This window comes from Pelobates fuscus, chromosome 7 (assembly GCF_036172605.1).
Source record: "Pelobates fuscus isolate aPelFus1 chromosome 7, aPelFus1.pri, whole genome shotgun sequence".
Classification (NCBI taxonomy): Eukaryota; Metazoa; Chordata; class Amphibia; order Anura; family Pelobatidae; genus Pelobates; species Pelobates fuscus.
The window spans coordinates 79273175-79298948 of NC_086323.1; the positions used below are offsets into that span (position 1 = coordinate 79273175).

General features: G+C 40.7%; 1 protein-coding gene across 2 annotated transcripts in view; it reads left to right on the top strand.

Annotated features, from left to right (window-relative positions):
- Nucleotides 1-25774, top strand: part of LOC134567953 (chloride channel CLIC-like protein 1) — a 144202-nt gene that overhangs the window by 38726 nt on the left and 79702 nt on the right. For both annotated transcript variants that reach the window (XM_063426125.1, XM_063426126.1), the window contains exons 7-13: nucleotides 3463-3603; nucleotides 4760-4853; nucleotides 6922-7019; nucleotides 10220-10366; nucleotides 13230-13490; nucleotides 16919-17059; nucleotides 19119-19310. In XM_063426125.1, the coding sequence (XP_063282195.1) occupies nucleotides 3463-3603; nucleotides 4760-4853; nucleotides 6922-7019; nucleotides 10220-10366; nucleotides 13230-13490; nucleotides 16919-17059; nucleotides 19119-19310 (1074 nt within the window). The remainder of the gene's footprint in view (nucleotides 1-3462; nucleotides 3604-4759; nucleotides 4854-6921; nucleotides 7020-10219; nucleotides 10367-13229; nucleotides 13491-16918; nucleotides 17060-19118; nucleotides 19311-25774) is intronic.

Here is a 25774-nt window from a genome sequence, read left to right on the forward strand (position 1 = left end):
CAATGGCCCCATATCAAATGGGGCAAAACCATCCTACTGTGTATGGAGCCATTTGGACTACAAAATCCATACATTATTCACAGTATTTAACAATGACCATATTTTGCAAAACAGCCTGAATGCTTCAATTCCTGTCCGATTGCTATATTGACATGGCAAGACTATAGGGAAGAGAAACTTGCCTTCTGAGCGCTGAGAAAACGTGGTAAAGCATTTGTAAAGGCTTCTTTAGCCTTGAAATTCATGCTGTGCAGACTCCATACCCTGTGCGGGAGAGCATGGATCTATTTTGTTTGTTGCACCATCTTTTTTTTTTTTTTTTTTTTATTCTTTATTTTTGCAGTGCATATGGTGGTAACATTCAGGCACGTGGTACCCCAAAGGCAATCCACATGCATATTCAAAACAGAGAGTGTGTAACATGGAAAGCATTAGGGTATGGTAGTACAATGCACTATTTTATAATTATGAACAGGCTTAAATCATGCTATTTAGGATTGTGACATTAAATTTTCAGCTTACAAAGTAAAGGGAATTAGTACTGTATAAAACAAAACATAAGTGTTAGCGTCGCTTATTATATAATCCCATGGAAAGACTGTCACATTTTTATATTCTATAAACACGGTAATACAAGTTGGGTACAACTATTGCTGGAGATTAATGAGGATGAACCTCAAAGCTCATATTATCAGGCTGAGCTAGGCATCAATTCAGTCTAAGGCAGGCCGAGTGTAATGTAGGATGCTGAAACAAGCTTTTGCAGCTTTCTAAGAGCACATAGTGAGTTTGCCTAGGAGGCACAATAGTCATGACTGGGTATCAGAGTAGGCTGCTTAACCATTAGTTTATCACAGTAATTACCAAGGTTTTCTAGCGTCTGTAGTGAGAGTGAACACATGACTAAAATGCATACAACATAACATTAAACCGTCTAGCTTAAATTTTAAGGGGATATGCTTAGTCTAATGATTAGGCTCATAAAACGGAGAAACAGTTTGGTACATGCTTAAACTATTTGGGTAGAGTACCTTAACTTAGCGATCATGAGATATTATAGCATTGTGAGTCAGCATGAAGAGAACGGTTAAGCATCATTGCAGGGTATATTAACTGTCAGCATAGAGTTATAGCAATCACATAAGTCTCATATGTTTATATTACGTCGGAGTGTCAGGTGTTTGGCATCTTGGTATCAGGCAGTTTCTCTGTCATAGGTACTTCACCCGATTCCTGTGTGGGGCACAGCACGTAAGTTGTTGCTGAGTCCATCGGGCACTGCCAGTGCTGTAGGGGTTCCGCTGGAGTTCACCTCCCCGGTCTGTTCGGGAAATGGTAAGGTCTTCTTGCAGAGGGTTTCTTCCCTTTTCCCTTGTGCTTGCGGGCCGTGTCTAAGGGTCTGTCCTCCTTTGGCCTTCTGCCCCGGATGCTTGGGACGAATTCTGGGCCATCTGGGACTTGAGCAGGTGCCTGTTGGGTGGGTGGTCTGTTTCTGCTGTTGCACAGGGCTAGCCGGTGTTGGTTGCACCGTGGGCTGTGATCTGGCAGGTTTCAGGCTTGTCTCTAGGGGTATAGGGTGCCGGTCTTTGTAGGTCGGTCTTTCAGTTCTCAAGCGCTGTTTTGCAGCCCGTCGCCTCCTCGCTTGGAGCCTGTGGTGCGCGTCCTCCTCTGCTTTCAGCTTGGGTAGGCAGCGCGCACTGGGCTTCACAACTGTCTGCTTTGATAGGTTAGGGTTTTTTCCCCTCTGTGTGGGTCTCGCCTCCGGCACCCTCCTCTGCTGTCGCCAGGCTCCCTTCTCCCCTTGTTCGTTGTCAGCGTTGGTGGAGGAGAGTCTGCGCTGCAGTTTCACCCAAAAATTCCGAAAGATCTCATCGATTCTCCTCACGGAGTCTGCTGAGGGATCTTGCATTACCTCTCGCTTGAGGCCCTCGCCATGCGGCTTCAAGGGGCAAAGCTCCGCCATTTTGGATCCCCAATCAAGGGCGCATGGCCTAGCGCTGTGGGTAGGTGTAGACTGAGTCTTTAGGTCGCTTGAGGGGGACCGGGATAACCCCCACCGGTCCAGAGGGGGGGGGGGGGGTAGGAGTGCTGCAGGCTCCGTTACCAGAGCACGAGAGGATCTGCTCAGCTACCACTCAGCTCCGCTCCGGGTAGGCCGCAGCAGGGATCTCAGGTATTCAACAAAAAAATACACCCGATTTTGGTATCAGTCTGCTTGTCTGGGATCCCCCGTCCTGAGGAGAGTGTGAGGCTTTAATTCCAGTAGTTTTTTGCCGTATTTAAGCGTTTATGTAAGCCAGTTGGTCAGGAGCTCCGGCTTGCTGCGTCCAGCTTGCTCGGAGGTCAGGCTCCCGTTGCACCATCTTTTTAATTTATTAATTTTTTTTCCATCATGTTGTTTGCAAATCAGGATTTTACTTTAGTCGTTTCTAGGGCTGAATCATAAAAAAATGTAAAAAAAGTCTGATGGGAAGTATACATTTTAATTTATTTAACAGGTATTATTTATGAGACCACTTCACTATTTAGTTTATTTTAATGGATGGCAAGGGGCTTGGGGAGCATATCACTGTCCCCACCCCCCATATATTTCATTAGCCCCCCACCTGCTGCTCATTGGTGGGCATGGGAGGATGGGCACACTAGGTCCACTTCTATTTAATATCTAGCCCCTACCCACTCACCTACTGGGCATGGGGCATTAGAATGAATGGGGGGAGATACAGAGGATGTGCACCCACCCAACCTTAATTTAAAGTCCCCCTTTCAATGCCCAACCGTGGGGAACTGGCTGTCCACTGTTTAGTAGATATACTCCCACCCACGACATGGCAGGTGAGGGCATAACCTATGGATAAGATGATGAAGGAAAAAGGCAAGTATATAGTGCTGAAGAACGGAGTCCGACGGCTGGAGATTTAAGATAAATATCTTTAGACTATTCCTGATTGTAGGGAGAATCTCTGATAGTTCTTCTGCAGTTAAAACACTACATGATAGTCCCAGTGCATCCCACACCAGCAACTAAGTTGCATATCTGTATCTCCTGTCCTCTGAGCATGCCAGACCTCACAGGCCAAACTTTGGGTTGCTGTGTCAGAGAATTAAACTTTCATGAAAATCACCAAGGGAGAGCACCTAAGGGTACAGGAGTAGGTAAGTACTCCCTGGAAGTGCAGGGTTTACCTAACTAATGCACCTTAGACTCTGGAAGTGGAAAGTTTATGAAGAGCTCTCTAAAAGCACGTCTGATTGGAATGGTCACCAGGCCCCATTCCTACTAGCTTACTGACTGGAGAGAAATTAAATTGAGACAAAATGTGAATTTAAGGCTGTGAAATGAACTAGTAAATTTTAGAGCGAATAGGAAAGATGTTATATCAAGGACAGAGTGTTGGTTAGTGTTCTCCTCTCCTCAGCAAATTCTAAATGTTATATTGATGAAATATTCTTCTTCTGCAGATTCTTCTGTGTTTGCTGTGTGTAGTTTCAATGATAGCTACGGAGCTGTGGACACACATAGGATGGTATACACAGATCAAGCGAATCTGTATTCTGAGCATTATAATCAGCTTTGGATGGAACTGGCTGTACTTGTATAAGGTTAGTACAAAATGGAAATATTCCCATCAGTACACAAATGCATAAGTATCAAAGTGACACTAGATAAGGTGACTGTAAACTTGGGTTACTAGGGCTAATGCACAGTCACATTTTTAACATATTAGTCGGGTCAAAGTCCAAAATAAAAAGAGCTATCTAAAATAAATCCATAAAAATAAAGTGCTTTACGGCACCTTCACTACCTCTATTCATAGGTTATGGTGCACGGAGCTCTCAGTTTCTGTCTCATTTCATTATGCTCATTAGATCTGCAGCAATTTGCAAGAATAAGTGCAGCTATTGTTACTCCCAATACCGGGAGTAAGTAGTCCCTCTCCAAGTTCTTGCACGCTATGTGCGCACATGCTCCCTCCATACAATCCATTGAAATGGTTCTCACCATGTGTATTACGAGAGAGCCTGTACACTTAAACAACTTTAGCTTAACAAAGTAATTTTGGTGTATAGATCATACCCTGCAGTTTTACTGCTCAGTTTTTTTTTTTTTGCTGTCTAGGAGTTAAATAGTTTTGTTTATATAGTTCAAGTCACACCTCCCCTGACTGTGATTCACACTGCCTCCTTATTTACTTGTGAAAAAGAGCCCGTTTGTATTTGTTTGTTTTTGCTTCCCTTATTACACAGTGTGTTTAATAAAGATTTTTTTTTAAAATGATTTATTGCCTAAATTGAAGAGAATTGAGGAATTGAGCGGTGAGACTGCAGGAACATGATCTATACACAAAAATCACTTCATCAAGCAAGATAACCCTCCCCTATGACACTGGGTTTACTGCCAGTACACCCGCATCTGAACAGCGTGACTTCAGTCTTCCTTTCACCTCTGACTGGAGTATGCACAACACATGTGCTGGAGAGCAGGAGACCCGACCCGCCTGTATTATCTATGTCAGATCTGTGCTGAAGACTATGGTCATGTCTGTGCTGAAGAATTGTTTGACAGGTTATTTTCTTCTCGTCTATAAATTTAGTAGCATTTGTGCAAAAACATGATGTGTACCGTGATAAAGTATAAACTAACAACAAAAGAATACTGGAGGGCTTTATACCCATAGTAACAGAGACAGGCCTTTAAGTAATGTTATCACCACTTGAACTGTTTTGCGACTAAGCTTGTAATATACACAACTCTTAGGTGGCGTTTGCTGAACGGCAGGCTGAAATGGCAAAGATGAAAACGTATGACGACAACTGTAGAGAGAAGACCAACTGGGTTGAAGGCCTGTTTGGTAAGATCCAGTTATAGCACACCGAACACTGCCTGTCGATAAATGTTACATAGAGGAATCATTAGCATACATATAAAGTGTTCCAATGGCAATTACTTTATTGGCCTTGATCTATAAGAGTTGATTTAAATCCTAGTGACTTGTTTAAAGCCGCAGTCTCAGAACAAATGTAAATCGTAATAAAACAATATCCTAATCAGAGAAATATTTTTTTCAGACAGTCATAATATAGTAAGTCTGGGAATTACGTCACCATTTTAAAACCCTCTGTGACCACTATAGCGGTGAGCAAACCATGCACAGAAACCATTGGAATCTATGATTCAATGAGTAGATCTTAGAATTGGATTGGAACATAGTGGATGAGGCCATGCCTTCTCCATGTCATCTCAAAAGAGGAGTGGTGAGCAATGCCAAAAGAGCTTCAGTGATGGAAAAAGAAAAGAAAACTAAGTTTTATTTTTTAATTAACATTGGGTAAAAAAAAGGGGGATCGTGGGAACCTCCATAACTAGGGACAGGGACACTAAAGCGTTAGTAATACAAACCAGTGTTTCTTTAAATGGCCCTGTGAGGCACCCTCCTAGTCTGCACAGCTATGCTAAAGCTGAAGTTCATACTTGTGCATTAGCATACCAGCTGTGGACGTTACTCATGACCTGGTATGTAAAACCATACAATTCAAATACACCCTTTCCTTTTTGAGAGTGAGATAATATACATTTGTGTAAATGTTCTAAATGTTTCAGCTCCGCTCTTGTGCCTGTGATTTGGTAAATGCGATATTTCTTAAGGCGTGAGGATGAGCTAATAAGATTCTTTCTTATGACTGGTTATGTGACGCTCAAAAGGAGGCAGGGGTAGACGTGACTGTTTCATTAATTTTAAGTATTCTTTCAAATCTTTGTGTCAACTATAGATTTGTCATGACGTAATAATGGATTTCGTCTTGATAGGTTTGGCATCAAGATAATTATAGAAATATCTGTGTGGTGAGGCATGGATATGGATTCAGTTTTGGATGATTTAATCCAGTGTGTCAGTTGTGGAGAAACCAGAAAATGGTCTATTCTGGAATAGAATTGATGGATATGGGAATAGAAGCGAATGTCTGTAGTTGATGAATGTTCGGCTCGCAATATACCTAGTTAGTTATTGGTGGTCAAAAATTTGAGGTGGTCATTATTATTTGGTTGTGAGTTCGCTCCACCCTAGCCCCTCCTGCCCACGGCTTAGGAATGGACGGCATTGCAATCTCACCCTATGATTAGGTTTGATGTGGGTAATCAGATGATCTAAAATATTACGCCAGAAGGTTGGATTTGGGGTGTTGGGTGCATAAAGGGAGCAGAAAATATATAGTATATACTATTTTCAAAGTAAGGTTAAAGTATCTGATGATCTGTGTAGGTAGTTATGTCCGCAAGAAGCTCTGAGAACTATGACTCCCTCTTTGGATTTAGTGTTGGGCAAGAAAGAAGTGTTTGCTGTCTCTTTTAATGGCAGTGTTGAGTCCCCTAGAGTTTATCGACAAACCTTTTAATTTAATTGACATAAAATTGATTTTTGAACTCAATTAGGGTCAAGGCGTTCTGATCAAATTTGGCAGTAGGATGGGAAGGAAGAGTAAGGCGGTGGAGAGGTTTCGGCGCAGAGCCAGACACTTCCAGAGAGTAAGTTTCAGCTGGGCTTACACCATGGGCCATCAACAAGAAACAAAACTAACTAAAGTGAGAATTGCTCATAATTCAAAGTAGATTTCAAATTTAGGACTAGAGTAGCATAAGTGGAAGCATAGCTTTTTTTTCTCTTCCCAATTCAGCTATTTTGGCCTCTAAATATTAAATTCGTATTGAATTTCCAGCAATTCTTACTTTAGTAAATCATCCTGTTAGAGCAAGTATATAATAATAGACTTGTATTGACAAGATTTGAGGAAATAAAATTAAAAAAATCATAACCAAGTAAAGGACCTTTTATAAACAAACTTTGAATTCGGAAGGGTTTTTTTTTTCTACTCATATTCTTCAACATTTGTTAATTTTGCTGATGTTTGAAATCACTGCAGATTGGATGAAGTCCTCTATCACCTTTAAAAACGATCCTTGCGAAGAATACTACAAAGCCCTCCTTATAAATCCAGCATTGATGGTCCCACCAACTAAAGTAAGTTTTGCGATTACCTGGTAATGGAGAGTGAAAAGTCTGCTAAACAATAGAACTTTAATATGCATTAAAGGTTTACTCAACCCAAAAAAACTGTTTTAAATAAACACTCATTTTGGTCAGAGCAACCACCTTCATGCTGAATTCCCTGTTTTTCCCCAATTCACTTAGAATTGTTACGTTGGTGAATAACCCTGAGTGTCTTTCTGTCTCTGTATGTTTTTATTTAGGAGGTTTGCTGCATGTCTCTGTAATCTTTCCCTTTGTGTGCTCTTCATTTATTTTAACTTGGCATAATGTGGTCCATCATTAAAAACAAGACTCCTGGCTCTAATGATTTTTTTCTTGCTTGCTTTCATTTCTTCCATGGGAGTACTGGGTTTTGCACAACCAGGCTTACATTTCCCACGACATGTGATAATTGTAATATGACTCTTCTGACTTAATCTATGTATTGTGCTAGCCAAATGAATGTGCAATTATCATATTTAATAAACACACTGTCATCCTGTAACGCTCCTTATATGCCAGCTCTAGTTCCTTGTATGTGTCCAATAAGCGGATGCGAGGTTTGATTTCCACAAATAAGTTGAAGAGTATATGCCCTCCTGTACGTTCCACTGCTTGATGATGATCATAATTTTAATAATAAGATTGTGGCTGTGTGCATATTGTAATCTATAAACAATATAGCAAAGTGGGGGGTGCAACATATAAATAAGAAATGCAGAATATATACTTAGTAGTAGCCATTCCTTGGGCTTAATCTGCAAAATATAAAAGTCCATACATAGTGTAAAACTGTGGATAATATTAGAGATGAAAGAAAAGGTAATGGGTCACTCACAATATATAGAGCCTAAAATAGCAGGCTCTAGCTTGATCGCCTGTGGAAAGTCAGCTTTTCCAAGCTATTCAGACTGTCCCCACGATCTTCCTATGAATACTGGTGTTTGGTTCCAGATGCAGGAAAGATGAATGGTAGACCAGAAATAGAACTTAAAGTATTTACTTCATAAAATAACATAAATAAAAGGTAATACCATAAAAACACAACGCGTTTCGACAGTCTTTTTCAAGTGTATAGAGTCTTCTCCTTTCGGCGTTCTTTTAAGTCTGTATTTCCGGAAATCAAATCTCCCGCCTTGTTTCACTTCCGGTATGACGTCATGACGTACGTTCCGTCATTCCGTCATGCCGCACGGACCGTCATTACATAATTTCTCATGTGTCCGTGGAGTAATCGGGAAGTAAAAGAGAGAGTTCCATTTTACAAAAGGGCAAAAACGTTCTTCTAATTGGAAAACAACTCATAGCATTGTCGTCACATAATAAGTGCATTTGATTAATGTAATATAATAAAATAATAAAAAACAATAACCATATGGTCAATAATAAAAACATATTTGAACATAATATATAAAACAACTTAATATACATTTATAACATAATAATATGTAATATATGGACAATATCTAGCTGCATATATGGACACATATAATAATTGTTTAGAACAAAAAACTAATATCTCAAACCATTTAAACAAAACAAAAAGGAGACAAAGTTAGAAAAATATAATGTATGTAAAAATACAATCCTATTAAGGCTGCCATTTCAAAGTCAACGTTGAGACCACTGGGAGATAGGGTGTCTAAATTAAAGATCCACCTCATCTCACCGCGGCTCAAAGTCGATTCAACATGGCCACCCCTCCAATGGGGTCTAATATGCTGGATACCATAAAAACTAAGCCCTGTAGGGTCTCCTCCATGATTTCTGAGAAAATGTAAGGAAACATTATGTTTCAAAAAGCCTCTTTTTATATTATAGATGAGTTCTTGTATTCTAACTTTCAATGTTCTTGATGTCTTTCCGACATCAAGTCCACAAGGACATGCGAGGACATACATAATATTTTTTAAATGACACGTGATAAATGAGTCGATTTTGTAATTATATGTTCCTACCCATGACTTGAAACAATCTAATTTCTTAGGTTTATTTTTATAGGTTTTGCATCCCATGCAGTCAACACAATAATAAAAACCTTTATTATTATCCTTATATAATTTTCGGTTTGTTGTCAATATAAGGTAAAATATCCGTATCCTGTTGTAAAATGTGCCAATTTTTGTTAAGCACTTTTTTTAGGGTTTTATGTTCCTTACTATAATGAAAAATCATGGGGATCGTATCATCCTTTTTATTATCCATAGATTTATATACTAAAAGGGATTCCCTCTTTATCTCTTTCACAGTTGTTATTTCATCTTCTAATTTTTTGTTTTCCAATTAGAAGAAAGTTATTGCCCTTTTGCAAAATGGAACTTTCTCTTTTACTTCCTGATTACACTACGGACGCATGAGAAATGATGTAATGACGGTCCGTGCGTCATGACGGAATGACGGAACGTACGTCATGACGTCATACCGGAAGTGAAACTCGGCGGGAGATTTGATTTCCGGAAATACAGACTTCAAAGAACGCCGAAAGGAGAAGACTCTATACACTTGAAAAAGACTAACTGTTGAAACGCGTTGTGTTTTTATGGTATTACTTTTTATTTGTTATTTTATGAAGTAAATACTTTTTAAAGTTCTATTTCTGGTCTACCATTCATCTTTCCTGCATCTGGAACCAACCACCAGTATTCAAAGGAAGATCGTGGGGACAGTCTGAATAGCTTGGTCCACAGGCGATCAAGCTAGAGCCTGCTATTTTAGGCTCTATTTATTGTGAGTGACCCATTACCTTTTCTTTCATCTCTAATATTATCCACAGTTTTACACTATGTATGGACTTTTATATTTTGCAGATTAAGCCCAAGGAACGGCTACTACTAAGTATATATTCTGCATTTCTTATTTATATGTTGCACCCCCACTTTGCTATATTGTTTTATCATTGTTTGTAAGTGTCTTTGAGTGATTTTAGACACTGTGGGTAGTTGCCACTCTATAGACGGCGCCAATCCACCTGTATCTATTCCCACATTTAGAGGGAATTGTTTGTTTTGTTTGTATATATTGTAATCTATACATTTGCTGGTTCTTTCTTCAATGCACAGCAGTTTATCATTTGCATAGCTTGTCTGAGTCTTCTTTATTACAGCCTATACATTTTTTTCATTGTATTATCTCAGCCATGATGACAAGTATTGCACAATTTAGTAATTTTGACTTGATCTCATCTCTTTCAGGCACTAGCCCTAACGTTTACAAACTTTGTAACTGAACCATTAAAGCACATCGGGAAAGGACTTGGGGAGTTCATTAGTTCTTTGCTTTCAGAAATCCCAGTCCTTTTGCAAATTCCAGTCCTGATTTTTATGGCAATTGCTCTAATGGTAAGTGTTAACTCTATATTAGATGGATATATGTGTGTATAAACATGTATTATTATATGGCAAAAAGTATGTTGATGAAGATGCATATGCTTATATAGGGCTCTGTGCAGGACCCACATCGAACTTGTCAAACCATGTCTTTATGGACCTTGCTTTGTACACAGGGACACAGCTACGCTGGAACAAGAAGGTGCCTTCTACGTGCAGTTGCCGCATCCTTGATTTAATATTGCTGAATAACCTTTAAAAATTACTTTTTTAACACTTTAAAATATCAATATATATATATTCGATCATTTGGAAAACTTATTCTACAACATCAAATCAAGGTCATGGTTGGAGCACCCAGTTGTCTAAAATCTGTTTGTATATCAAGCAACCTCAGACCATTATTCCTCCTCCACCAAACTTCCCAGGAGGGAAGGCACTATGCGTTCTGGTAGGAGGAATTCTCCTGGCATGTTCCACAACCAGATTTTTCCATCAGACTTCATGAAGCTCCCAATGCACAGTTCTCATGCTGATGTTGTTTCCAGATGCAGTTTGGGACTCTGTAGTGAGCACTGTAACCTATAAGAGACTTACTCACTTCAACAGCTAGACCTTGCTGTGTTAGTATGCATGGTCTACCACTTTGTAGCGGAGATGCTGTTACTCCACAGTAATAGCACTTGCATTTAATGGGGCACATATAGTAAGGAAGGGATTTCTCAAGCTGACTAGTAGGAAAGGCAGCATCATATGATAGTGTCCTGTTTAAAGTCATTGAGCTTTTCAGAATGACCCATTGTACTAACAGTGTTTCTCCATGGAGATTATATGTGCTGGAGTTTATGCACCTGTTAATAATTAGTAGGGGGTGTCCACTTACATTTGGCCATGCATTGTGTGTATGTATGTGTCTTCACACACCATAATGCAAGTTGTGATTGATATTGTTCTCTGCGGGGCATTGCACCTCATGGTAGCAGCTGCTGTTTGTGACTTCTGGCAATAAATTAGGCCCTCTCTGTTCATGATATGTTAGAGATGCTGTGAAAACAGACATGATCCGTCTCAAAATTCTCTCTAGGCGATCACTGTGGTCATTGTTACTGTATTAAATAAACACTCCAAAAACATAAAGCATGGCAATGCATGTTTTATTTTATTTTTTTTTGGGGGGGGGGGGGGGTATATCTACATATCTACTAAACTGTTTATACACTGTTTCTATAAGGACATTTTAATAATAGCAGCTGTTGTCTGGGAGTGCAAAGTCCACCTTTTTCCATTAAGCAGCAAATGTATGGTCTGATGGCCAGACAAAAAGGAGAGCTGATCCTAATAAATAAAATGTAATCTAAATAATACATAATAGTGAAGTTTGTATTTGGGAAATATTCCAGAAATTCTTAAACCTTATGAAACCATTTATCATGTCTCCAGAATACTCCGTGCCACTGTTTTCCCATAATACATGCTTCACCCTTGTGTAACTTTTGTATTCAAGGAAAACTGTCAATGTGGGGTTCAAGAGACATAATAAACCACAAGGTATGTATCCTTTTATCAACTGCTTTGATATGGATCCTTTAATTAGGGCAGAACATACCTGCTCCTTGTTATATCCCAGTCTGCCCAGTCTGTATTAGAGATGATGGTGTATCTTGACAGTGTAAAATGTATGAATGCGAAAGAAAGTGACCTTAACGGCCAGTCAGTCTATAATTATGCATCATATGCAAGAAAAGACTCAAGAAGGCATGAAGCAGAGATTTGTTGAGGCAAGACAGTCCATGACTAACCACTTATCCCATCTCCGAGACAGTTGAGCTATTTAAAAGGAACACTCCAAACCCTTAAAGCATGTTCACTTGCATATGTTTTTTGGGTATTAAGTGTCCTTTGCCTTAATTTATGAAGTAACGATTTCAGGGGAGATCTACACTTTGATAGGGACGTAAGTTGCACCCTTCTGGCTGGAAGATGGCTGGGAGGGAGCTCTTCCTTACTTGTTTAAAGGACCATTATAGGCACCCAGACCACTTCAGCTCAATGAAGTGGTCTGGGTGCCAGGTCCATCTAGGATTAACCCTGCCTGCTGTAAACATAGCAGTTTCTCTGAAACTGCTCAATGAAGTGGTCTGGGTGCCAGGTCCATCTAGGATTAACCCTGCCTGCTGTTTCAGAGAAACTGCTGTTTACCTATGGGTTAATCCAGCCTCTAATGGCTGTCTCATTGACAGCCGCTAGAGGCGCTTCCGCGCTTCTCACTGTGATTTTCACAGATTGCAGACGCCAGCGTCCATAGGAAAGCATTGAGAATGTTTTCCTATGGACTGGCTGAATGCGCGCGTGGCTCTTGCCGCACATGCGCTTTCAGCCGATGACTTCAGAAGAGGGAGGAGAGTCCCCAGTGCCGAGGGAGCCCGGCGCTGGAGAAAGGTAAGTGTTTAACCTCCTTCAGCCTGGTGGGAGTGGGACCCTGAGGGTGGGGGCACCCTCAGGGCACTATAGTGCCAGGAAAACCAGTTTGTTTTCCTGGCACTATAGTGGTCCTTTAAAGTGATAGACAGTGCTTCTCTATGAGACGCATTCTATTGGTACATTGCAGCAGGACTCCACTGCTTTCCCAAGCTTCAAGGCTGAACCTCTATAACCTACCAGTCTTTCTAAGAGTCATTCCCCATACACAGTCTCTAATCTTTGTTCTGAAGTTCAGCCATGTTAACTGAGTAAACCTCTTGTTTCACTATTGTTTTCCTGCTGTAAAATACATTGTACTTTAGAATTTAGTAATATGGTCTCTAACTCTATTGGTTCTGTATAAAACACTTACATTGTGTAACCATCTGTATTGAATTATTATTCTAATTTACAGGCTTTATGTTATGGGACCGGCTCTTCAATAGGACAAATTAATAGGGTTCGTTATCTACCTGGTCCTGATCAAGGCAGGTATCACGCCGTGGAGCACCAGATGCCCAATCCTCCACTACCTGCCCAAGAGCGAAATCAGGAAAGATATCTCCCCCCACCGCAGTGGAGGGAAAGAAATCACATGCATGTGCAGTTTCTTCAGGCACCAGAAAATCTGGAACCGATCGATACCATAGATAGTAGAGCCATGCCTCTATTCTCAGTGAGTTTTGGAGACCAATTTTTCCTTTTCCCTTTTACTTATTTAAAAAAAAATTATTATAAGCATATTATATATTTAATTACTTTTATGTATTATATAGTTTTTGTTGATGTTTCCTTGCACCTAAAAGTTAGGCCAAGTTTTGGTCAAAGGGACATTTCTCGAGGCAGCCCCACCAACCTATGTGCATTAGTGTTGGGTTGTATTCTACATGGTTGGTGTAAATGCTTATGTTGGCACCAGCAAATTTCAACCAGTTTCTGAACGTAGTAGATAGTGGCAGTTAGGTAACTGTGTTTTTAACAAACATATATGTCTGCTACTTGAGCACAGGTTATATAAGCTGCCCCATGTCTGACTATTGTAAGAGGGGGTAGAGACATATTTTAATGTGAAAACATTTATGCTGACAACTAATGAGAGGAAAGGGGGCATTTTTAATGGAACAGAAGGGTATTCTTCATCTAAACCCTCTTTTACCTTTACCACTCGTTTAACGTGAGGAGGGGAATAATTCAGATCATGTGGAACTCTAAATATCTTATTAATGCCATAATGCCATTATAGATCTATATTATTTTAACGCACCATGCTCCATATAAAGTGTGGGAAGGGGGGGGGAATGAATACATTTTTTTATTTTAACGTGGTTGGTGCCCATCATTAGACTTGTAATTCTGTTAATTATCCATAAAAATAATTAATATTTACCTTACACAGGTACTTTTTATTATAATCATTATAAGCTATCCAAACCTTATTTTTTCATATCACAGGGCAGCTTCTCCCATGGGCTCCACAATATTTCTTTACCAGATATGTTGCCAACCCTTATTCAGAACATGATTAGACATCTAGTCAAGCTTATTTTGGTGGTTGGTTGCTAAAAATAATTTAGCAAAATAGTTGAAATCCATAGCTCCTTCCCCACTGCAAGCTGGTTTCCTTGAAACCTTATTTTTTCATATCACAGGGCAGCTTCTCCACAATGTTTTGTTTTTACCAGATATGTTGCCAACACATATTCAGAACATGATTAGACATCTAGTCAAGCATATTTTGGTGGTTGGTTGCTAAAAATAATTTAGCAAAATAGTTGAAATCCATAGCTCCTTCCCCACTGCAAGCTGGTTTCCTTGAAATCTACATGCACTTACAAAGAAATGTCCCATTTGTGTTCTGACATTTTAGTTCCAAGAGGTTTGGAGTGGAAGGGATCTGTTCCAACTTAGATGTAGCTCTAATTTTTCTTTTTGTGCCCTGCCATGGGTCCAAACTATTGTGTTAACCTTTATTTCCATGAAGTACCCTTTGACAATCAGTGTCTAATTCTTAGTTATTTCTTTTATAATACTTTTTTTTTTTGTAAATCTCTTTTTTTATTGAGGCATAAGATTATGAGGGTACAGAATGTAAAAAGGGAAGACAGTAAGGTTTCAAACAATTCGGGGGTAATACAATGCAAGACTTATCATCTCTGGAAGGTGCTAGCCTCATTTTATATGCAGAATAACAAGGTTTCGTCAGGCGATTTATACAGTTGCAGTATATCTATATATATGCTAAGACCAGGCTAAGATATCTAACAGTTGAGTAAGGATGAAATATACAGGCTGAACAGTGACGCAGCTCAACGTCTCCTAAGTAGGGCTGTCTCATGTGATACCGTGTGAACAGACTAGCTGAGTATTAAACCGAGCATCTTAGTGATCGGGGTTTCAGCAGCTTTGCAGTCCAGCCCAGATAGGGTGGCTGGGAGAGTAAGGCGAAACTATGGCCAACATGGCGTATGCGAAGAATTAATGTGCGTATCAGGAACATGCTATGTGTCGGGGGTCAGTGTATGCTAGCGATATAAGAGTAAAATATACGGTAATAACATGCCAGTACATACCCCGAATATACCTGTTGCGCTAGGCCTATCAACCCATATAACATCTGTAAGACTTATGTGGTACCAGAGGATAGCTATGTAAGGTCATTTAGTATGGCAGGAATAAGCAGGTCATGCACAGTGCTGAAAGCGTGTAATATAACATGCATAATGGTCTTTAGGTAGGCACGGTCTTGAGACTGGTATGACAAACTGGCTATAAGAGTATAGGTAACGATCTAAGTTATACAGAGATTGCTAGCAGTAAGGTTTGCTATGTCAAGCAGGTGCACTAGTGTTGCACGGCTAAGATATGTATGAGTCCAGCTATATGCCATACTGGGACATGGGAAACATCGCTGGGTTGGGGAAACTCGACAGAGACGGTGTCGTGGACCTCGTGGATCAGTCCTAGTGGGGTACACAGCTCCTGGCTTGGTCGCTGGTCCCGGCCTGCTTCCTCAGCCGATCCCTTTGCGTGGTTTGGTGGTGTTTGAAGCTGGCAGGATCCGCAGGGTGCCAGTGTGTTGCATGGATGTGAGGACCTTCACCTGGTCCCAGGCCTCATGTGGGGTCTGCATCTCGGTGCCACAAACTCGGGTGTACTTGTAGGCCGAGTTTTTCCCTGTTGGGGCGCTACGGAGATCCCTGGTGGTTCTGCGCCGCCAGCGGCGGTCGGACCTCCGGCGGTGTGGACGATGCCGTGGAGGTAATCTCCCTTTGACCCTCAGGCCGGTGGTCTTTGCTGGGACAGGAGGGTGAGCGTAGCCCGGAGTAGGCCCGCTTTTCCTCTGCTTCACTGTTTCTCCTGTCGGGTCCCCAGGTAGTAGGAAGGGTCTCGTGAGGAGCTGCTCCCATTTGTCCCAGAACCGCTGAAATGCCAGGTCTAAGCTTGTGGGTTGCAGGTTCGTGGGCGCTGGCCTCTTGAGTTGGGTTGCATCCGCCATGTTGCCGCGTCTGGAGTGTTCAGAACCCAGGCTTGAGTGGGCAGCTGCAGGTCGACGGATCGAGTGTGTCGGCATGGTAAGGACCGGGATAACCCCCGCCAGTCCATAGGGGGGGGAATGGGAGTTCAGACTTAGCTTTGCTGTGTTTGTGGACGGCGGGAGAGCGGCCGTCTCCCCCACCGCCGCCATGCTTGTAGGCCGCAACATTAGGGGACTCTGGCCCGCTGTCGAGCTCCACGTTCGTGGTGTCTAACTGCAGGTCTCGGGCTCCGCAGTCGAGTGGGTACCAGCTTGAGTTCAATCGTGGCCTCCGCTTGTTGAAAATCGACTTTGGATCGGATCAGCTACGGGAGCAGCAGCGACATGCGTCTGCTCCCTTCTGCGGTCAGGCCCCGCCCCCCCTTTTATAATACTTTGTAACCAATGTCTAATTCTGAACTACTTGTATCCCATTTTTTTTTTGTATGCGCTGTATGTCTTATCACTAACATGACCTGTAGTTTCCTGTTATATATTAGAAATCATTCAATAAAAAAATTATACATATTTTTTTTTTTATAATGCGTATAAGAAGCTTTTACATTTTCTATTCTTATCTTGAAAAATAGAAGGAAAAAAAAACAAATGAAGAAACTGAAAGTAAAATGTCAGATTATGAGAAACAACCAAGAGAAGGGAGCAATTCTACTGCCAGAGAATGTGTATCAGAAATAAGCACAGCACCAGTTGTGGAGTCTCTGAAGGCCACGGTAATTAACTAATCAGAATTATTGTGTTATTCAGTGTAATAATCAGCGATCTACCAAAGTGGAAAATGCACTGACTTGTTATCAGCTGCTAAATCAAGTAATACACATTTTATTTCTGACAAAGTTTGCAGACAGATCAAAGGTGAAACCAGATCTCTCATAAAACACAAAAAGAATAAGTTGAAGCAGTTATAAATAAAAACCTCTGAATTGCCAACACTTGGTGAATAATACGGACAAAGCAATTTTCAAATTTTAGGCTAATATAGCTGAACTCGAAACCTAGCCAAGAATTCTGTTACTTTGGCCAAAAATTGTAAACTTAGATTTTCCATCAAATCACACGTCGGTGAATCAACCTGTGCATGTTTAAAATACACTTAGGGGCAACTTGATTGGATTGATGAATAGAGCAAGTCCATCAGGTGACAAACTAATTGCCTAAACATAATCAAGCTATTAATTTGCTGTTCAAACCAAAAAATCGGAATGTACTGTGATCTAAGTGAATTTGGCTGTGGAATGATTTATAGAATGACAGCTGATTATACTATCTCAAACTGCTCATCTCCTGGGATTTTACCACACAAAGGTGCGGTTTTTAAAAAAAAATATTTAAATATCCAATTCGTCAGCATCCGTTTTTTTCCGATAGACATTAGTGGAGACCTAGCACAGGTTTGGTGGTGGAGAGGATAAAAATTTAAGCTGTGCAGCCACAATAGCGCACCACTATTCTGGGCTAAAGGATAGGGCTCTAGTTTGTGACCAACCAATGGCTAGGTTCTATCAGACTACAGATTAGAATTTGGGTTAGGGTCCTGCTGTTCTGCAGATTTCTTGATGGCTGCCTTTGTAAATCTTCCCTCCTCGAGCCCGGTACAGACTTTGTGTGGCGGTCCAATCACAGACTTCCCAATACAGCTCAATGAGAAGTCTTTGCAAGGCAGGTGCTCTGAGCAATTGCTGCCTCTTGAGTTTAGCTCCATTAAGCTAACCAAACCAGAAAGTAACAGGACCCATGGTCTGCTTGAAATTAAAGATGGGGTGTAACCGGGTTAATTTATAAAAGTGTAAATTTCTATTGAAATCTGCACTTTTTGTGAAATTAGAAAATAGGGCACACTCTTTACACATAAAGCTTTTAAGCAAATTAAAGGGACACTATAGTCACCTGAACAACTTTAGCTTAATTAAGCAGTTTTGGTGTATAGAACATGCCCCTGCAGCCTCACTGCTCAATCCTCTGCCATTTAGGAGTTAAATCCCTTTGTTTATGAACCCTAGTCACACCTCCCTGCATGTGACTTGCACAGCCTTCCATAAACACTTCCTGTAAAGAGAGCCCTATTTAGGCTTTCTTTATTGCAAGTTCTGTTTAATTAAGATTTTCTTATCCCCTGCTATGTTAATAGCTTGCTAGACCCTGCAAGAGCCTCCTGTATGTGATTAAAGTTCAGTTTAGAGATTGAGATACAATTATTTAAGGTAAATTACATCTGTTTGAAAGTGAAAGCATTTTTTTAATTTTCATGCAGGCTCTGTCAATCATAGCCAGGGGAGGTGTGGCTAGGGCTGCATAAACAGAAACAAAGTGATTTAACTCCTAAATGACAGTGAATTGAGCAGTGAAATTGCAGGGGAATGATCTATACACTAAAACTGCTTTATTTAGCTAAAGTAATTTAGGTGACCATAGTGTTCCTTTAACGCGCTTTATGGGTCTGGAGCGTCCCTTTAAGTAAATGAAAGACTTGAGAATAAGGAAATGTATGTAAAAAAAATAATAAACAACAATTTGGGTGAACAGTGTTTCTCTTCTGTGCATGGGTTTAGTATATAGGAATTCAATTTTTTATTATTTTGGATTGGTACTTACGTAATGCATATTTCAATGCATAAAAAAGAAATAAGATGGGTCAGTTCCAGCTTGACGTTTCTTTATAAATTGAGGGATGGCTTCCTTGCACCATGTAAGTTGTGGTAGAATAAAAACAAAAACATGTAAAAATTGCCATCATTGCAAAAAACGGTTTCTTTCTTTCTTTTTTTTAAACAGAGCAAAAATTCTGTTTCTCTTCCTAAGGAAATGGATTCTATAGAGGAATCTAAGGGAAACGGAGCAGATATTCAGTCAAATGTTGCATTAAATGGATCACCACGTACCCCTGAGACTAAACCAACCATATGCAGTCCTGTGATTTCAACATCAGACACAGAGAGCCCAAATGTGGAGACTCTTGCATGTAATGTAAGTGAACAGGTTGATCAAGATGATTCTTCACTTTAAATGAGAAATATTTAATTTGTTCTTAAATACTAAATATTTTATTTTTCTTAACTTGTGCAGTTAAACTGTACATATGATGTACATCATTGTATTTCTATATTCCTCTGCTGCAACTTTAAGAAAAATACTTTTTATGTTAAATAAATGCTCAAACCTTAGAATGTATATGTGTGTTCTTTCAAACTGAATTACAATATATGTACCAGGCAATACTTTACAAAGTACGATAGAATCCTTTAACTGTAAAACCATTGTGACATTGAACTAGGTCTCATAATATTTGGTATTCATTAATAACAAACAGAAGAGTGACAGGTAGGTAATAGGACCTCCTAACTCTTTATTGGAATATAAATCCTTTTTTATAGAACTGTAAATTTTAAATGAAGGAAATATTTTTTTTTTTTTTGACAATGGAAAACTATATATAAGGTATATTAACAAAAAAAATGGGAATACCTAAATATAAATAAGAAAAAATAAAATAAAAATTGTTCCGCACTCTCATCACTCGGTGCACTGTACCTAGGGCTGGCAAACCCCTAATCCATATAGTAACAGCAAAGTAGTCCAGGCACTCAAGGTCTTCATACATCCACCCATTATACAGCGCTATGGAATCTGATGGCGCTATATAAATAGTAATAATAATCAGTGGATTTATTGGAAAAAGATGACCGATACAGCAATGTTTTGTTCCATCCAGGGATCTTTATCAAGCTTGTAAAGATTCCTGGATGGATCGAAACGTTGCTGTATCGGTCATCTTTTTCCATCTGCTGATGTATGAAGACGTTGAGTGCCTGGACTTCTTTGCTGTTACTATATGGATTGTGCGGGTAGTCATGAATTCCAAGGGGGAAAAAAATGTAGTCCAATCCCAAATTAAAAAACAAAATATTATTTAGTGTTTTCTTTTGGTAACATTTTTTTCAATTAAACACATATAGGTGATGTACGTTCCATAGATAGGAAGCAGTTGTTACAATACAAAATGAAACATTACACTGATAGTGATTGTATACCTTTTATTTGTGATCTTAGTAATTGCATTCAACAGATTATTTTTAAATATTGTCCTTTATTACTGAAAACACAATTAATTTTAGGGGGGCACAAAATCTGGGACAACAACAAGTAAACAATAATTTCTTATACAAAAAAAAAAAAACGACAAGCGTGTTCTTGAATAAAGTGAACCACAGAACCACCTTCCGGTTCTAATGCATGCACAGATATATAAACAATATATTGTGTCCTTGGCTCAAACAAACCGTGCTAATGATGCGCACACACACACACACACAACCCAATGTGCTAAAGTATATTGAATTACCTGTTGGTAAAAAAAAGCAATATACGGTACATCTAAATAAAAATACTCCCAATGTAATAGCAATACAAGGGGAGATATAATAATAGAAAAAAGGGAGAAAAAGAAAAAAATTTATAGTGTAGTATTTAATGTAAATAATGATGTGACCTATGGCAAAGAAAATTTGTGCAGTATAAGCATTGCCCCCAGTGGGGCCACTTATTTCCGGAAAGATGCAGTTTTGTAGTCTCAATAAGTTTTGTGAGTCTCGCCTCCATATGAAATATGGCCCAGGCAGTTTCAAAGGTTTGATGGTAGAGGAGATACCTTCACTTGATCCAGGAGTCATTGTGTGCAATGTCAGTGAGTAAAAGCTTGATGTGTTTCGTCCGTATAATAGACTTTCTCAAGAGCTGTCTTTCCTATAGTTTATATACCTTGTAAATTGTTCCTTTTCAGGACTTCTGCATTTGCACCCTCCTATGTATGACCATGTGAGTGCGCGGGTGAATGCGCCCAGACGCCACTGATGGGAAGACGCCTTGCGTACCCCAGTATCGGCACGCCCACAGCGCCCCACAATAGGCACACGTTTGTAATTCTCTCCTTTTGAATCAACTTAATTGTTTTTTTTTTTTTTTTTTAATTCTTTATTTTATTTGTGCACGGAAAAAAACACATCTTGTTTACAATGCCACAACAGCATGGATGGATAAGCAATAAATCGGAGAGTTACTGTAGTGAGGCTTTTAGAGGATTCTGCACATTTTTTATATATATATTATTGTCGCTTGACAGGTGGATTTTCCTGTTCAGCTCGTCAGATGAGGAGAGGTACAAGATGAACTATATAACATAAATAACTTGAACTAACAGAAGAGTAATTCTAGACATTTTAAATATTGAAATGCTGCTACTCATTGTTACTATGCCAACGCAGCCTATTGAGCGGTTGTTTTGAGCTGGGTGCATGCTAGGCAGGCATGGGACGGAGCTACATAGATTTATATACAATGATGTCGCTTTATCAAAAAGAAAACAAAAGAGTTGTTCCATGCTCTGCTTTTCAGGGCATGTGAGTTACGCTAAGAACTAGGGTAAAGGGTCCGGCATATTTACTGCGCTAGGGACTTAAGTAGTGCAGTGGAAGAATGTTGCGTACAAAACCCATGCGGAGGTAATAGTAGGCTAGAGAAGTAATAAGTAACTGGGGAGTTAGACCTGTGGCTGAATTGCTTGAGCACAAAGTATGCCCAGGGAAAACAAGCTACCCACGAATGCTATGTGTCTTACATTTTGTAGTACCTTCAGACATTAAACAAACAGCGAACGTGATTCAGTAAGTACATATTCAGTAACAAAAGAGTCCAGTGCAGCCGATCAGAGTGGAAACCTAATACGGTTATACAACGGTGTCTTTTGAGTGAGTCTGCGTATCGTAGGACCCTGAACTTTCTGTGTGGTTAATTGTCAGCTTGGGGACATAGTCAAATATATTGGTGCTAATTTCGAGATTACCCGTCGATGAGGCAGCGATCTTGCCCCTAGTCTATAGTGCTGCCAGGTTTATCTAGTGGCAGCCTTTCACATTAGGAGGCCTATTAATTATGGGCCTAGGAGAGATCACCTATGTGTGTAGCTGAGGGAAAGACATAAGTAAAGGCCTACGAAAATGCGCTGCGGGTTCCACTACGGTAATGGGCATATGTAAAAAGCCTGGTCCTAGACAGGAAACCTAAGTGGGGTCATATAGGCGTAAGAGTAGTCGGGTAAGGTAGCCCTCAAACATTACATTTAGGCAACTTGGTGTCGGAGAGTTCTGAAAGAATGTGTAAAACAAACCAAATAATGATAACAAATCAAGCGAAGGGAGGCGTTTGTGTCTCTGGGCGTTCAGTCAGTTATATCCCCACAAGGACGTCAGGCGTCCCGTTCTGCGTCCAGGTAGGTAACCGGGGTGCAGGCAATTAATTGCTGTCGTTCATCCGATGTTCCCGGTGCGCCTCGGGTGGTAGTCTCTGGTATGGACAGCGCTCGTAATAGTCCACACAGCCCACGTAACCTCAATAAATGAGAGGGGAGGGTCCCCAAGCCCACCTATGGTTTCAATGTTCACTCGTTGATAGTGCCGTGTGGGGAGAACTTCTCGGGACAAATGTCTCGGAGGTGGCCGGATTCCACGGATGGGTGTTGGCGGGTTTGTTAGGCTGTTGCAGGGCGTCTTGAGGGAGGCCCCATGCTGCTAGGTGCTTTTTCGCCTCCAGTAGGTCGGCAATCAGGTAGGTATTGTTCCCATGGAGTACCTGTAGCTTGCGAGGTGGACGCCACTTGTATGTTATGCTGTGTGCGCGGAGTAAGGTGGTGAGTGGTCTGAGGGTTGCGCGCCATTGCATTGTTCCCCTAGATAGGTCCGTATAGAATGAGAGGGACATGTCCTCAAAGGCATACGGTGTGTTTCCTCTGGTGGCGGCCATTATTGCCATTTTATCGTGACGTCTTAGAAACTTAACTATAATGTCCCTGGGTGCCGTCGATGGGGCTGCCGTGGGCTTGGGTATTCGGAATGTACCCTCAATGCTTATGCCCTTGGCCTGTCTCGCGGGGAGCATCGTGCTTACCAGGCGTCGGATGAGGTGAGGTACCTCGGCGTCTGAAACAGAGTCCGCTACTCCCCGGATCTTAAGGTTTTGGGCCCGCCGCGTGTCTTCCATCGCCGTCATTTTGTGTTCCGCTTGCAGGTACTGCTGTTGTAGGGTGACTACATCTCTCTGTAGCGCAGTAAGTTGCTGTGTGTGGCTCTTGGAATCTCGCTCAATGACATCCACACGGTCCGACAGGCCCTGGATGTCTTTCTTCATATCCGCCATGTCGGCCTGGATGCCCCGTCGGAGCTCTGCCAGCAGCTCCTTCATCTCCGCCTTCGTGACCGGTGCCGCATCCGACTGTGTCTTGGGTTGTGTCGGCGGTCTGGAAGCGGGTAAGGTCACCCCTTCTTGGTCTGAGAATGGGTCATCAGAGTTAGTGAGGTCGTCTACATAGTCTGTGTAGTCCGCCATGTGGGGTTCTTGGGCCCCTTGTGCTCTCCGCCATAGGTCTCCAATACTTGCGCCTGGACGTGTCCCGTCCGATTTTAATTTTTTGTTCTTCTTCCCCATGCTGTCTATATTGTTGGGGTGATCAGCTTGCTTCTGTTGTTTATTGGGGGGTAATATATGTAGTTTTTTCTGAAATAAGCTTTGAAGCCACGGAGCTCGCTGGAGTTGCGACCGCTCAGTTCAGCTGTTGGCTCCGCCCCCCCAACTTAATTGTTAATGTCCATCATACCAATTGTGGAGGAGAGAGACTTATACGGACAGCAAATTATTATACATTTATAGAAAATATGAGGAATTCAACATATATGTGTAAAAAAAAAAAAAAGGATAAAATAAAACCAGAAAAAATTGTAAAGATAAAAATAATAAAAATAAAAAGGAACTGTTTTAAAAATGTAAAAAATATATTCATGTAAACATAAATGTGTGAAAATTAGCTCCTATATATATTAAGCATTACAAAACGTATCCTGTATAAACATAATTCTTAATAACTTTATTTAAGCAGAAAATAAACAGGAACACATTTAAAAAAAAAAAATAATAATAATATTCACTATGACTAACACTACATATATTCGTATCTGAACAGATCTTAATAAAAATTTACTTCTAAAAAATATATAAAAACATTTTTATACAAATATGTATGTGCATAATGTGCTGAGTGGTAGGGAAAAAAGAGGAATGCAAAACATGCCCGTATGGGTGGGACCAGTCTGATATGTTTCAGAGATGTTCTCTCTGTAATGGCACAAGATGAGCAAAAACCAGCTTGAGAACTGAGCGGGGACCCACCGAAGGGCAGGCTATTTCAGCTGCTGCCCGTTCTCAGTATTCTCTTGCGACCCATTTTTTCTCTCTACAAGTTCAAAGGGATAATCCAGACATGGACCCCTTGCTCACGGTGCCTAGGGAGATATCCGCTATGCCTCACTGATGATGCCTAACAAGGCTGAAACGATCGTCTGGGGTTGCTGTGTCTCTCGTGCAGAGGGAACTTGCTGGCATTTCGGATCTGGACTGCCCGTATGGGTGGGACCAGTCTGATATGTTTCAGAGATGTTCTCTCTGTAATGGCACAAGATGAGCAAAAACCAGCTTGAGAACTGAGCGGGGACCCACCGAAGGGCAGGCTATTTCAGCTGCTGCCCGTTCTCAGTATTCTCTTGCGACCCATTTTTTTCTCTGCAAAACAACCTGTTATCTAACAAGGGGAAAAAAGGAGACTTTTTAAAGAAACATTTAAAATAAAACATAGCATCAGATAAAACGCTTAAAGGGACACTCCAGGCACCCAGACCACTTCTAACCATTGGAGTGGTCTGGGTGCCAACTCTCACTACCCTTAACCCTGCAAGTGTAAATATTGCAGTTTAAAAAAATAAATAAAAAAAAAGCAATAATTACCTTGCAGGGTTAACTCCACCTCTAGTGGCTGTCTACTAGACAGCCACTAGAGGGCACTTCCGTGTCCATAGCACAGGACGCTCTAGCACAGAAAAGCGTGAGGACGCTGTGTGAAGACCTATTGCCACGCATGCGCATTAGGTCTCCTCAGCCGGCGGGATCAGTCTCGCCCACCGGCTGACGTAATGACTGGGAGGAGCAGCAGCGAGCAGAAACCACCGCCGAGGGACATCGGCGGGGTCTCAGGTAATTCATAAAAGCCAGAATGTCAGTTTCATTATTTAAACCACTGGAATACAGTCTTTAATTTAAAAATCCATTCTGTTTCCGTTTTGGCAGTGCCAATGCCATATCTCCGCCTCTAGAATGTGGCTCTACAATATCTATAGTGTAATAAACGTTGACTCGCAAGTTGGAGTAAACTTGTTATTAATAAAAACATTAATAACTAAAAAACAGAGTGTAAAGTCCACACTCCTTGCTTCCGGGCAATTCAATAATATTTATTAAGAGGCTAATCAAACAATACATATACATTTAAAATAGGCTAGTATATGTAGCTACCAAAACTAGTCATTGATTGAATGGAAAGTAAACTAAATTAA